Below are 14,872 nucleotides of genomic sequence, written 5' to 3' on the forward strand. Positions count from 1 at the left end.
ATATCTTAATGAGGTTCCTTGTTGCTCAGATAGATTGCTTTGAGGCCATTCCATCCATCAGTTTCCTCCCAGTAAGAGAGAGCCCTTCAGTGACCATATCCACTTGGAAGCAGAAATAAAGACATGTAGAAGGAGACCTCTGTCCATTTGTCTTGATCTGTCTGTCTTGCTCTCTCTCTGTCTCTCCCCGTCCCCCTCTTTTCCCTCATCTTCTCTTCTCTCACCGTCCGTTGCCTTCCTTTCTCCCTCCCTCTTTGCCTCTCTCCCTATATGTATCTAGATAACGGGTTCTCTGTTACCTGCTTAGAGTTTGGGTATAATTTTCCCAAAGCATTTCTTAGGTCGTTGCTGTTCCCAGTCACTGCAGTGTCTTGTGTTTGCCTACAATGGAGTCCAACCCCTTTTTACGTAACCAGTAAATACCTAATCAGATCTTTTAGAATCTGGCCTCACTCTATTTTTCTGCCCCCTGCACTCTAGGAAAATTAAACCACTGGTAATGTTGTTTTTTTTTTTTTCCCTGCCTCCAAACTTTTCCATTTCATTTCCTTCGTGCACATTGTTTTCTGTCAGAATTGCTTTTTTTTCCCATCTCTAATTTTAAAATCGATTTTAGACGATACACAATTGGTTGAATTCATCCCGTTCTTTGAGAATTTTTGTGCAAGTGGGAATCTATTGCTAGAGACTTGATTCTTTATACTATTCTAAGAGCATTTCTCTTTTAAAAAACATTTATTTATTTTGAGAAAGAGCAGGAGAGGGGCAGAAAGAGAGGGAGACACCGAATCTCAAGCAGGTTCCAGGCTCTGAGCTGTCAGCTCAGAGCCCTTTGTAGGGCTTGAACTCACAAACCGCAGAATCATGACAGAGCCGAAGCCAGAAGCTCAACCGACTGAGCCACCCAGGCACCTTTAAGAACATTTATTTCTATTTTATACTACAGATATGTGTGTTTGTGCATATATTATTTTTCCCATTAAAGTATAAGCTTGTTGAAAATAGACACGATGCTTCCATTAGTGTATTTTCTGAATTGCTTTGCAAAGTGCTTGTGTATCCATTCATTGACTCAGGATATATTTATTAAAACTGTGCTAGGCTTTACAGACACTAATACATATTCTAGATAGTCTTTTTAAGTGTTTATTATATTCCCAGCACCTTTCCCATTAATTTATACCAATTTGTTATAATGTCTCACAGAAAGGTATTATTTTTCATTTTATAGCTAAAGGATCTGAGATTTGAAGAGGTTCATCCATTCATTAAATGTTTATTAAGTACCTGCCACATGCTAGGCAAGTAACTTGACGAACATTGTAGTTTCTAAATGAAGGCTGGTGTCTAAACCTGTAACTTTTAGCTCCATAGTCTGTACTTTCCCATTACACCACGTTGTCAGTCCTTGCCTTCCTTTTTTTTTTTTTTTTTTTTAAGTGTTTATTTATTTTTGAGAGAGACAGAGAGGGAAACAGAGGATCTGAAGCGGGCTCTGCGCTGGCAGCGGAGAGCCTGACGCGGGGCTCAAACTCACGAACTGTGAGATAATGACCTGAGGAGAAGTCAGACACTTAACCCACTGAGCCACCCAGGCGCGCCCCAGTCCTTGCCTTCCAAGAGCTCAAAGGTTGGCAAAAGAGGTAGACGTAAGCAACAATAATTATAATAACATTTAAAAGTTTTTTTTATTGTATTTTTAATTTACATCCAACTTAGTTAGCATATAGTGCAATGATAATTTCAGGAGTAGATTCCAATGATTCATCCCCTATGTATAACACCCAGTGCTCATCCCAACAAGTGTCTTTCTTAATGCCCCTTATCCATTTAGCCCATCCCTCCTCCCATAACCCCTCTGGCAACCCTCAGTTTGTTCTCTGTATTTAAGAGTCTCATGTTTTGTCCCCCTCCTTGCTTTTATATTATTTTTGCTTCCCTTCCCTTATGTTCATCTGTTTTGTATCTTAAATTCCACATATGAGTGAAATCATAGATTTGTCTTTCTCTAATTCCACTTAGCATTAATACCCTCTAGTTCCATCCACGTAGTTGCAAATGGCAAAATTTCATTCTTTTTGAATGAACGTGTGTGTGTGTGTGTGTGTGTGTGTGTGTATGATATATACGTATATATATATATGTGTGTGTATATGATATATATGTATATATATATGATATATATATGATATGTATATGATATATACATATATATGTATATGATATATACATATATATGTATATGATATATACGTGTATATATATATATATATGTATATATCATATACACACACACACATCTTATTTATCCATTCAAGCATCGATGGACATTTGGGCTCTTTCCAGACTTTGGCTATTGTCGATAGAGCTGCTGTAAACATTGGGGTGCATGTGCCCCTTTGCGATAGCACACTGGTATCCCTTGGATAAATACCTAGTAGTGCAATTGCTGGATGGTAGGGTAGTTCTATTTTTAGTTTTTTGAGGAGCCTCCATACTGTTTTCCAGAGTGGCTGCACCAGCTTGCATTCTGACCAGCAGTGCAAAAGACATCCTCTTTCTCCACATCCTCGCTAACATCTGTTGTTGCCTAAGTTGTTAATGTTAGCCATTCTGACAGGTATAAGGTTGTATCTCATTGTGGTTTTAATTTGTATTTCCCTGATGATGAGTGATGTTGAGCATCTTTTCATGTGTCTGTTAGCAATCTGGATGTATTCTTTGGAGAAGTGTCTCTTCAGGTCTTTTGCCCATTTCTTCACTGGATTATTTGTTTTTTTGGATGTTGAGTTGGGATAAGTTCTTTGGAGATTTTTATCTAATACGTCATTTGCAAATATCTTCTCCCATTCTTACGGTTGCCTTTTAGTTTTACTGTTTCCTTTGCTGTGCAGAAGCTTTTTGTCTTGATGAGGTCCCAATAGTTAATTTTTGCTTTTGTTTCCCTTGCCTCCAGAGACGTGTTTAGTAAGAAGTTGCTGAGACTGAGGTCAAAGAGGTTTTTGCCTGCTTTCTCCTCTAGGATTGTGATGGTTTCCTGTCTTACATTTAGGTCTTTCATCCATTTTGAGTTTATTTTTGCGTCTGGTGTAAGAAAGTGGTCCGGGTTCATTTTTCTGCATGTTGCCGTCCAGTTTTCCCAGCACTGTTTGCTGAAGACACTGTCTTGATTCCATTGGGTATTCTTTTCTGCTTTGTCAAAGATTAGCTGGCCATACGTTTGTGGGTCCATTTCTGGGTTCTCTATTCTGTTCCACTGATCTGAATGTCTGTTTTTGTGCCAATAATAATAACATTTGATGGGTGAGTACACTTAATCAAAGGGCTATGAGAGTATGGTGTGGAAGGGGCCAGCATTCTAGGAGGGATTGAAGTAAACCTTATTTAGTTGGTGCTATAAGACTAGGTTCTTGTAGAATAAAAAAAAAAAAAAAATATTGCTTCGTATTGAAGTCTAAGAAATAGAATATACAAAGACAAGGAGTTATAGAAGAACCTTCTATGATTTATAAGGACAAGAAGTTAGATGTGATTGAAATGATGAAGACTGTGGGCCTTGGAAAAGAAATGGCTTTTTAAGCTCAGTTACTTATTAAATATTTGTCATTTGAGGACCTGGGCTTTATAGTATAGGCTTTGGAAATGAAAAAGTCAGTCACTGCCCTAAGGAATGTAAATCTACTAGGGAGTTAGCCACATACACAGATAATCAAACTGGATGCTGAAGTGTGCCATGGGCCATATGGTCACTTGGAGAGGGGAGAACTGCCTCCTGGGAACAGTGGCATGAAAGAGGAGTGACATTCGTACTAGGTAGGACTTGAGAGGTCCGCAAAAAATGGTCAGTTTTCTCAATTTAGTAATCCTAACATCTCACTGTGTTTGAAATGTCCATATGTTTCCATGATGAGTCTGTTTCTGAGCATTTTCATTTTCTGAATGATGGGTAAATACAGATGAAGTCTATCACTAGCGGTATAATTTTGAAAGTGATTTAATTTTCACCGTTTGCTGCTTTAGATTGTTGTCAGTTTTGCCTTCGACTTAAAAATTTATTGTGATGTTTATTGATTTTTCAGAATTTTAAAGTCCAAGTCCTCAGCTTCCTCTGGACCCACACTCAAAACAAGGTACTATCACAAGGGTGTCAGTGAAACGCAACCCAGGTGGGAAAGAACTGTGAAACAAGACTGTTTGAATAAAAAAAATATAACTAATTTGAAATGACGGCTTCTTGATCTTAAAAGAATTCTGACATTAGTAAGTTTAGGTTTTTTAAATTCTTTTCTTTTTTTATTTTTTTAATAATTTATTTATTTTGAGAGAGAGAGAGAGCGCGCGAGCATGAGCAGGGGAGGGGCAGAGAGAGAGAGAGGGAGAGAGAGAGGGAGAATCCCAAGCAGGCTTCTGCACTGCCAGTGCCGAGCCCAACGTGGAACTTGAACTCACAAACTGTGAGATCATGACCTGAGCCGAAACCAAGAATCGGACGCCTAACCGACCGAGCCACCCAGGCGCCCCTAGAAATTCTTTCCAGTTTATGCCCATTAATGCATTTTTGTCATAAAAGGCACTTGTTACCTGGTGAAGCTGACAGATGTAAAGAGAGACTGGTGCCATTGCGTCATTTTTTTAATGGCCCTTCCCCTTTGCTGCTTTGCCTGTCCCTCAACAACAAGCATATCAAACAAACAAAAAGTCCAGTTCAATTTTTAGATGTCATTTCCAATCAAGGAGTACAAAGAAGAGGGTGTCTGTTGGTGACGTTATACTACACTCATGAGTGTATGAGCTTAAATTCCCATGGGCTAACTTTTTAGTAGCTGGAGAATCAGAACCTAATTCCAACGGATCGGACTTTATTTTTTTTTAATTTTTTTTTTCAACGTTTATTTATTTTTGGGACAGAGAGACACAGAGCATGAACGGGGGAGGGGCAGAGAGAGAGGGAGGCACAGAATCGGAAACAGGCTCCAGGCTCTGAGCCATCAGCCCAGAGCCCGACGTGGGGCTCGAACTCACGGACCGCGAGATCGTGACCTGGCTGAAGTCGGACGCTTAACCGACTGCGCCACCCAGGCGCCCCAGACGGATCGGACTTTAAATCCATATACTGCTTCAGTAAACCATGCCACCTGATGGGGACCTGAGTGATTTGGAGTGAATTGATGGTTAATGTCTGAACTGGGATAAAAACACAGTGCTTCTGATCTCTCTACCGAGTGCTGATTTCTCTCTCTTTTTAGTGGGACCTAGTAAGCAAGCCATGAATACGATTTCCAAAGCCCTGACTATAGCACTTTGAGGTTGGCGTGGGAATTTTGTTCTTCCTCCAGAGGTGATGTGTAATATATATTGTTTCTTTTGTTTCTCTTACTGGTACCCCATCTAGGAATCAATTGTAGCAAACGCTGCCTATAAATCTCTGTCACATTTTAGCGCGGGAGAGCATACCGTTCTTCATCTGCCCGAAGAGGTAGGCCTTTCTGCTTTCCCAGTGGTATCTCTTGACTGCTGGGGTTCATAACTGTATTTGTATTTCCTCTCTTTGAAGATTTTTAGCTGACGCATACGTAACTCTAGATATGTTGTCTATAAAGAATGAGAACTTACATATATTAATTTGTCTAATCTGTAAAAGACTGGAGAGGTCTTAGACCCCACAGATAATGAACTTAAATCTCTTGGAAGCAGATGGAAGGCACATACGGTGTTGACGAAGTCTCTGTAGGTAACTGCATGCCGGTGCCCCTGGCTTACCCCGGAGGATCTGTGTCACCGTAGGAACCATTTTGCCCAGTTAGTGTGAACTTCCCGGAGTTCACATCCAAGCATGGCCTACATAGACTAAAGTTTAGGCAGCCTGTGCAGCCAGAGATCCTTATTTGTGATACAAAATTGAGATGCATGTGAAAAATCTGCTATTTTAATTCATTTAGCGTGAAATGATACATAGGTTAGTCCCAGGGAACTGGATGAAGAAAGGATCACTCTTCTAAGAGTTAACACATTGTGTGACATTATCTTAGTTTATATGTATATGTATATGCATGTACATATATACGTATTTTAATTTCTTTGAAGCTCTATGCTTAACGTGGCGCTTCAACTCATGACCCCGAGACCAAGAATCGCATGCCTAAGCCAGCCGGGTGTCCCTCTTAGTTTTTAGATTGAAAACATACAACCTTTTCTAATATCTACTTAATATGACCAGGTTTAAGTTACTAGGTTATGTTAAGGACCTAAGTGTATGGATCTCACATTTAATGTTACTGCTAATTTAAATGCATATGAATGTTTATTGAATGCCTCTAGAGCGTAAAGCAGACATTGTGTTAGAAGAAGTCACGTCTGATGTTACCCAGAATCAGTCCTTAGGTCAAATGGCTCAAGAAGTTTTGGTACAAATGTCTTAGGATCCTAAGGCATTAAAATGGGTTGACTTTTTCCTTGGGACTGAGTTTGTATAGAGGTTAGTTGCCAGTAGGAACAAGGCAAACTTGTGTTTATTGAATTGAATTGGAGGGATTGTTGAAAGCCTCTTGTAAAATCAAATCCTAACTAAGGCAGGATTTCTCACGTTGACGATGCAAAGACAGATGGGCCAGCTTGTCGTGTGGCTATCCCAAATGGGAAGACTTAAGAAAAAGTGTTCTGTGACTCATAAAATTAAAAAAAGATGAACTTCAGATTGCACTGGAGGTCTCTTGTTGGGATGAGCACTGGGTGTTGTATGTTAAGTGATGAATCCCCAAAGCCAAGGGCACACTGTATTATATACACTGTATGTTAGCTAACTTGATGGTAAGTTATATTTAAAATAAATAAACACATAAACATGTAAACACCTAAAGAAAGAAAACAAAAAAGTTTAAAAAAGGAAAAGGTAAAGGTAAAAAAAGCTACATGTAAATTTTGTATGCAATTACTGCCTACCAGTAAATTGGGTACAACATCTGGAAAGATACTTTTTATTATTATTATTATTATTATTATTATTATTATTTTAATAAGCAATTGCTAATTTAGATTACAGCATCATAATTACCTTTACTTTTAGCTATTATTCATGAAATTTGGAGTAGTAGCTTTGGAATAGTAGCTTTGATTAAATAACTCCCACATATTCCTAGCTGTTTAGTCTCTACGTCTTTAGGTATTGATATGTTTATATCTTTTCCTACTTTAGCATTATGTTCAGTTTCTGATATTAGAGTTTAGATTCAGTTAAGGGCTACGCTTAGTCAAATATTAGATACTTTCTTATTTATTTAGAGAGTGCGCACATGTGCCCACGGCAGGGAGGGTCGGAGGCGAGGGTGGGGTGGGGTGGGGGGAGAGAGGGAGAGTCCCAAGCAGGCTTCACGCTCAGTGCAGAGTGCAACACAGGGCTCAGTCTCATGACCGTGTGATCATGACCTGAGACATTATCAAGAGTCTGACGCTTAACTGACTGAGACACTCAGGCATCTCTATTAGATACTTTCTTAATCTAACTGTTCAATGTCCTCTGATAGCTGAGGACACGTAAATAGCTCTTTATACCTTCCAATGTAAAGGGTAGTGGTATACTTAGAGTTGGGGTTTCTATATATGCTTGGGTTTTCACCATTAGAGTGTGAAGAACTATAAAGGAAATGTCTAACATTTATCCTTTTTCTGCCGTGCTTCTCAACCTTTTTTCTACCCTAACCCCCTTCTGGGATACGACCTACTCCCTGAAGTAACAGTGTTGACTGTAGTGGATATCCTCAACTAGGCTTAAGAGGAGGGGATATAAGTGATTTGAAAGAGTCTGTCTTTGACCCCCAGTTTCTGATATAGACGACCTGCCTCCTCATGGAGAATTATTGCTTCTAAGACTGCACAATGCATTCTTCTTCCTTTCGTTGATTACTGATTTTCAGTTCGGCTGTTTGACCACTTTCTGGACTTTTAGTTCTTAGGTATTCAATGTGTTTATATCCCAAACAAACCCCGAAAGGCTAAGGATACAAGTGAGTCACGTCCCTACCTCTGTTTTTTAGATGATAGCAGTGATGTGAAACTGAGGCTCTTCTATAAAAACATATTTTCAGTGGTTTGAAGAGTCCCTTCCAGGTAGGGACTTCTGTTTCTTCCTTGTTGACAGAGATTAGTCACTCTGCACGACGGGTAATTTGACTTATTCAGAAAACTGAAGGGTACCTCTACCTTTCCAGTGAAAGTACATCCACATTCTCTCTGTGAAAACTTGGGAAAGAATCTTTTAAATGAGAGTGCTGTAAATTTCAAGTAAAAATCAACAACAAAAAGATACACTGTATCCTTAGCAACAGGACTACTTTCTTATATAATGTAGCTACTCTTGTAAGTACTGTATTGCCTTTCTCTAAATTTACTAAAGAAAGATTTCTTGTTCATTGATACCTCCATTTAAACCATGAAAATTGTTGAAAGCTCACAGATGGATAGAACAAAAGGCGTTGGGAGAGTGGCAGACATCAGTTTGGGTTGAATGAAACAGTCCACCTAAGGTAGGAGTGGAACATGTCTATGAGCCCTGGAGTTTAACGAGATACCACGTGAGGTAGGGGTTTGAATATCAAATCCATGAACTCCTCTTCTTGTCATTAAGTTGTTATTAGGAAGTTCTGTGGGATTATGATTATTATCATCTGTGGGATGATACTTGCATCGGTTTAGCAATTATTTATTGGACATACACTAAGCCCGAGGCCATATTCTAAGCTGGGAATGTTAAGTGAATCCATTATGTTTCGTTGGTTTGTAAAAATATCATTGTTGATCACTTGAAACATGCAAATCTAAAGTTGGTCAAAAAGTTTCAGGGGCTTCTTTGAGGCCTTGTTGATTCCAACGTTAAGAAATAGACAGAAACGATTTTTGTTTTTTAGTTTGTATTTCTTTATTCTGTTGAACTATTTATTCTCCTCTTTGGCCTTCTGTAGTGTCCCCCCAACCCAATAAAACAAAGCAAACAAAAATAAACAAAAATATAGAGAATTGTTATTCTGGTAAAACAATCAGTAATGGATAAACATTTAGGCAGAAGACTGACTCTCATCTCTGACTTGGGTCCATTAAAAACTATTTAGCTGTTCAAAAATTAAGTTTTTTTTTTTTTTTTTAATTAAAGAATCTTAAGATAGATTGTGTTCTTGATTTCTGGAGTTAATTTTCGAAGTGAGTAATGGAAGAGAACTCATTATGCATCCTGGGTTGGTATTAATGTGGTGTAACCTGTTTGGCTTTGATTTAAGTGAATGTCACTGCATTCATCAGAAGCTGTTTCTCTTTTTAAATAAATGTATGCGGATACTTGACATGTTCTAAATAAAATCCTGTGTTTATGCACAAACTCTTAGATTTTCACGGGTTGTACACAGGAAAGGTGGTTAAAAGGTTATCTGGCTCAGAACCCATAGTGAGGCATTTTGTAGTATAAGCTTTCCAATATTCAATTTGAAGCAGATTCTGAAAGTAATTTATCATTTAATATTTGGCTCTCCATTTAAGTTTCTTCAACAAAGCTTAGCGATAATTGGAAGGGTGTAGTTGTGTGTGTATGTGTGTGTGTTTTAAATATATATGTGGTTTTCCTGGGTGTTTTTAGTAGCTACTGTCATATAATTACCAAAATGTGATCATTTTACAGGTATTCTTTTAGATGACTTCTCTTGATTTTTCTTAGTTGTACGCCCATTCATCTCAATTCAGTAGTTACGCACAAAGCAAGAGAAAAGCCTGGGTCTTGCACAGGGAAGCTGGGACAAATACTTCTTTAAGAGGTGAGCGGAGGAGGATGGAAATGAGATGGAACCAAGGTCCAACAATAAGTGCTAATTTGTTCAGAATTAACTCACCTTTGAAGAAACAAATCATACCGTTGTAAGTAGGCAGAATATATCAGCTATTCTTAAATTACAGTACGTCTGTAGTTTCTTTGTTAAAATATGTACATATGTAAGATACAGACATATGCTCTTTACCACATGGCAGATAAATTAATAGAGGCATCCAGTTATGTGGATGTAAAATTAGACAACATAAGACAGATCGTTATTTTTTTAATCTCCAACCTAGTAGGTCTGTCTCTCTTTAGCGTGTCTAAGAGATATCGATGGTCTGGGTCCTGTGACTCATTGTAAGTAATTTAGGTGGACTGATCAGAAAGACTGGATAGGCTAAAATGTGCGCAGAAATAATCGTGTCCCTTTTACATTAAGTAATTCTGGAATTGGAAGCATTTGGTTGTTTGCCATAATTCATACACCAGTCCAAATCCCTCTGAAGGTGGTGACAGCTTCCTGCTTCTGCGTCCTCTTACTCTACCTTACCTCCCGTCCCCTTCCCCTTTCTTCTCCACGTCCTTCTTCTAGCTTGCCTGCCTTCCTCCTCGCCTTCTTCCTCTTTCTCAACAGCTTTATTGAGCATCCCATATAATTCGCATCCCATATAATTCACCCATATAAAGTGTACAATTCAGTGGGTTTGCTATATTTAAAGAACTGTGCAAGGAATCACAGAGCAACCACAATCTAATTTTAGAACATTTTATTAGTAGTCAATCCCCATCACTCCTTTCCACTCCCGCAGCCCTGAGCACCCATTAATCTACTTTCTGTCTCTAAATTTGCCTAGCCTGAACCTTTTCTATAATGAAATTACGCAGTAAGTATGTGGTCTTTTGTGACTGGCTTCCCTCACTTAGCATATTTTCAAGGTTCATTCCTCTCCAGCACGTATCTGTACTTCATACCCTTTTACAACTGAAGAATATTCCATTGTGTGGATACGCCACACGTTGTTTATGCATTTACCCGTTCACGGACCTTTGAGCTGCTTCCAGTTTTTGGCCATTTCGAACAACGCGTTCACATTCGTGTGCAAGTTTTTGTGTGATCGTACGTTTTCATTTCTCTCCTTGCATACTGAGGAGTAGAATTGCTGGGCCATGGGGTAGCTCTTCTTTAACTTTCTGAGAACCTGCCAACTGTTTGTCAAAGGGGCTGCCTGCACCATTTTACATGCCCACCAGCAGAGCAGGAGCGTTCTGCTTTCTCTCTCTCCTCACCATCCCTCTGAATTTTCATGTTAATTGAAGTGGTCACCTCTGTGTTCCACCTCCCCAAACCTCCCGCCACCTGTGGATATGGTGTGTGTCCGAGCTTCCCGGTGCTTTGATAACTGGGGTGGTAGCTGGTGTTACCCTTGCAGTCTCCAGCTATAAGCATTGCTGTCTGTTTCCCCCAGGGTGCCGTTCAAGTATCATTTTCAGTTTGTACTACGATGTGTAAAAGGGACAGGCAAGGCAGACAGACCCAGAACCAACTCCTTTTTTGGATCTTTGTAGACGACTAGGACTGGTTAGAATCTCCAAGAGAACTCCTGATGATACTAAACCTGGCAAGCTCAAAGTATGTAGACAGACCAGAGACACTTGGAAAACCCTGCTTGTGAGAGCCAAAAGGGTTGCAAATGTGCCAGGGTTTTCTCCAGTTTGCAGTGATATCAACAAACGCCATTGTGCCCTATGTGGAGCGAACATTATTGTTATCTCTGTAATTATGGCTGGCTTGGTCCTCTGAGAATTGGGTACTCCGTAGTGAATCAGAATTAAATCTCGTCTTGCAAAGTGCTCGTCTAGGCAGGTTGCTTTTATTCCTTCACTAGTGAAGAGAACACTAGTTATGGTTGAAAGGCTTCATTGGAGTTGAGGTTATTATACTTAAGAGAAGCATTTCCTTTCTGTTTTCTTTCATCCCCCTGCAAGAATCCTGACTCAGTGCAGTTCCTAAATGGAACAGTGCTTTGGGGACCTATGAAGAAGGCAGTCTGCAGGAATTGTTAATTATTTCTAAAAATAACTCCGGGAGACAGGCTAATGGTAATGACTGGGTTCTGGCACTTTATGGTTATAGCAACCACTTTTATATATTTTGATTTCCTCCCCTAATGCTTAATTATCTCCATGTGGGCATTATGATGGTGTGTCATTGAAAGTATTAAAAATTTAATTAATTGCTTGACAGTTGTATCTTGTAGAAGCTACAATAACGGTAATCTTTTTCTATTTTTAAATTTTTGGTTCAAACGAACCTAACTAATCACAGAGCAACCACAAAAATCTTCAAATTGCAAATTAGACACGATAAAGTATAGCTACCAATTACAGACTTTAGTGTTTTTATATTCTATAGCAACAAACTGCCGAGTCTAAGAAAAAGTCAACTAAAGCATCCTATCCTTTTCCGATCTCTACTATATATTCTACTGGAAGATTTTAAGCTTTGCCACAGAGATATGGCCAGAATCACAAATTAAAAAAAAAAAAAAAAAAAAAAAGTATTCCGACAAGGCAAATATTTAATTACAAACCATAGAAGTTCAATATATTGAATGTGTCAGTTCTTTGCATTTTACTGTCAGAGGGTGTAAAATTTTATTAGTGCTCTATAATAATCATTGCTTATGCTGGCTTATGGTAATTTTCTTAGTATATTACCACTGGTTCTTTACATGGGTCTGGGATTGTCTCTCATAAGATAGAATTTACCGTTTAGTTAATCTGAAAATGAACAGATATTTTAAAATTAATTTTTAATGGTCTTTTGACATTACAGAGCGACGAGTCTAACTCAGTCTTTAAGTCTTCGCATAAAAGGGAAAAAGAAAAGATTTTATGTGACGTTCTACTATTGCCTTCTCTGTCGTTTCAGATAAGACCGGAAATCCCTATTCCTGATGAGCTAGAAGAAGATGAAGATGATGAGGGTGATGAAAAGGATCTGGATCTTTCCATCCCTGGCTCTTGCTATCTCAAACTATTGTCACTTACTGCTCCTTTGGTTTTTCCAGGTGACTCCTATTCATTGGCAGGGAAGCCAGCATTTGTCAGTGTTTCTACCTGTCCGATGGTGTTCTTTTCCGATGTGTATATATTTATAGTTTACTTTAATTGTAGCTTCCTTTCTATCTGAAAGGCAAAAGGTGTCTCTTTTATAGGGACGGCTTGAGGTGGTGATGGTGTTCCGAACACACGGAAAAACGTTAGAGTCGAATAAAATTGCACTGGAAAACCAGTTGAAACCACCATTTTCAGTGAGAAATTAAAATCCATTTCAAAAGCCATATTCAACGAGACAAATTTGCAGTGGGACTTTAAGTCACTGGCTCAAATAACGGTTCTTTATTCTATAAGCTAAATGAAAAGATTGTTAGAATCTACAGAGATTTCCTGGGTACTTTCGTTACGAATTTATTCTTTCTTTAGAATTATTCCGAAGATGGTATCAATATTTGAAAGCTATAAATTAATGGATTAAATTGTATGATCATTCAGTTTTGATAAAAAGCTTATAGGACCATGACATTTAAAAAAATTATTCTAATTATATCTAATTATTCTAACTCAGTATTAACCAACATTTTTCCAAGCAGGCACCGATTACCTTGTTCTGTCCCAATTCTACCTTGAATGTACGTGGATGTGAAAAGGTCAGCTTCTGAAAATTAAGATCAGCCCACACCAGAAATGTCATCTTGTCAATCATAATCGCCATATCCTATAATAGGGGATTTTTTCTCCCCCTTGGCTTTACCCCCATGGAGATTTCCTGAGGAATTCAGGCACATGCATACTATTTATTTCTAGACAATTCTGTCCCAAATCCCTGCCTCCTTTCATGAGAGAAAACTGAAATGGAACAACTTAGACAAAGAGTTCACATTTCCTTTTCTCTTGATGTCCAGAAAAGAGCCTTAAGGACTCGTTCCTGTTCCCCGTTTCTGTTCTTCCCCGTTTCCCAGCTCACGGCCCTGGAGAGTCTAGGATCCCTTTGCGGTTTTAATAGTGAGTCCTGGGAAGGAAAAAAAACCTTCAGTTATCCCAAATTGCCGTAGAGGTAGAAGTCCTAGTCCTTTTGGGCTTTTTAAATGATGTTATCCAGGCCCCCCAGGCGTGTGGTGGAGAAAGGAGATGGTGTGGCCAAGGTGTGCTGTTGCTTCTGTCCTCTCAGGATGTGGTGGTCATTAACTGGCTCTTCTACATTGTTCATACTTGATCGTTACGAGTGCCTTTCCCTGAGAAAGAAGGGGAGGATTTGAGTTCAGCAAGTATGTCTGTTGGAGAAAATTCAATAGCATCACGTGGGGGTGCTCTGGAAACTACCGGGGTCTGGCAAACCGTGTCGCCGTGGGGCAAAGTTCTTTATTTTTCTGGGCCTCCCTTTCCCTGCAGTTACTGGAGAACTCAAAAAAGAACCAGGAGAAAGCACCAGCCTTAGGAACATACGCCCTAAAAGGCACAGGGTGGGTGATACACACGAGGTCTCTAGTTACAGCAGCCAGAAAACCAAATTGCACTGAGCATGAGTGAACCCTGGTCCTTTTCTTCCCTGATGTCTTTTCAAGTAAACACAAAAGCAGCTGCAGAGGAATCCAGTAGTTTGCCGCCTTTTAAATAGGGATGTTACTGGTATTTTATTTTGGTTTTTAATTTGAAATAAACTTAAATGACTTAAAAGAAGTTGCAAGTACACTGTAACGTACCCAGCGGGATAACCTCTCACATACTTTGGTTCATTATTAAAACCAGGAAATTCACATTGGTACAAAGCAATTATTTAAACCATAGACCTGTTAGGGGCTCCTGGGGGGTTCAGTCGGTTCAGCGTCCAACTCTTGATTTCGGCTCGGGTCATGATCCCAGGACTATGGGATCGAGCCTCGTGTCGGGCTCTGCACTGAGCCTGCAGCCTGCTGAAGATTTTCCCTCTCTGTCTCTCTCTCTCTCTCTCTCTCTCTCACTCTCTCTTTTTCCCTCCCTCTCCCTCTCTCCCCCCCTCCCTCTTTTCCCCCTCCCCTG

General features: G+C 39.4%; 1 protein-coding gene across 8 annotated transcripts in view; it reads left to right on the plus strand.

Annotated features, from left to right (window-relative positions):
* Nucleotides 1-14,872, plus strand: part of FOCAD (focadhesin) — a 317,812-nt gene that overhangs the window by 193,241 nt on the left and 109,699 nt on the right. For all 8 annotated transcript variants that reach the window (XM_086685396.1, XM_086685393.1, XM_086685394.1 and 5 more), the window contains 3 exons: nt 4,080-4,130; nt 5,393-5,476; nt 12,726-12,864. In XM_086685396.1, coding sequence (XP_086541522.1) covers nt 4,080-4,130; nt 5,393-5,476; nt 12,726-12,864 — 274 coding nt within the window. The remainder of the gene's footprint in view (nt 1-4,079; nt 4,131-5,392; nt 5,477-12,725; nt 12,865-14,872) is intronic.

Source organism: Puma concolor, chromosome D4, assembly GCF_028749965.1.
Source record: "Puma concolor isolate L17-30 chromosome D4, mPumCon1.1.hap2, whole genome shotgun sequence".
Lineage (NCBI taxonomy): Eukaryota > Metazoa > Chordata > Mammalia > Carnivora > Felidae > Puma > Puma concolor.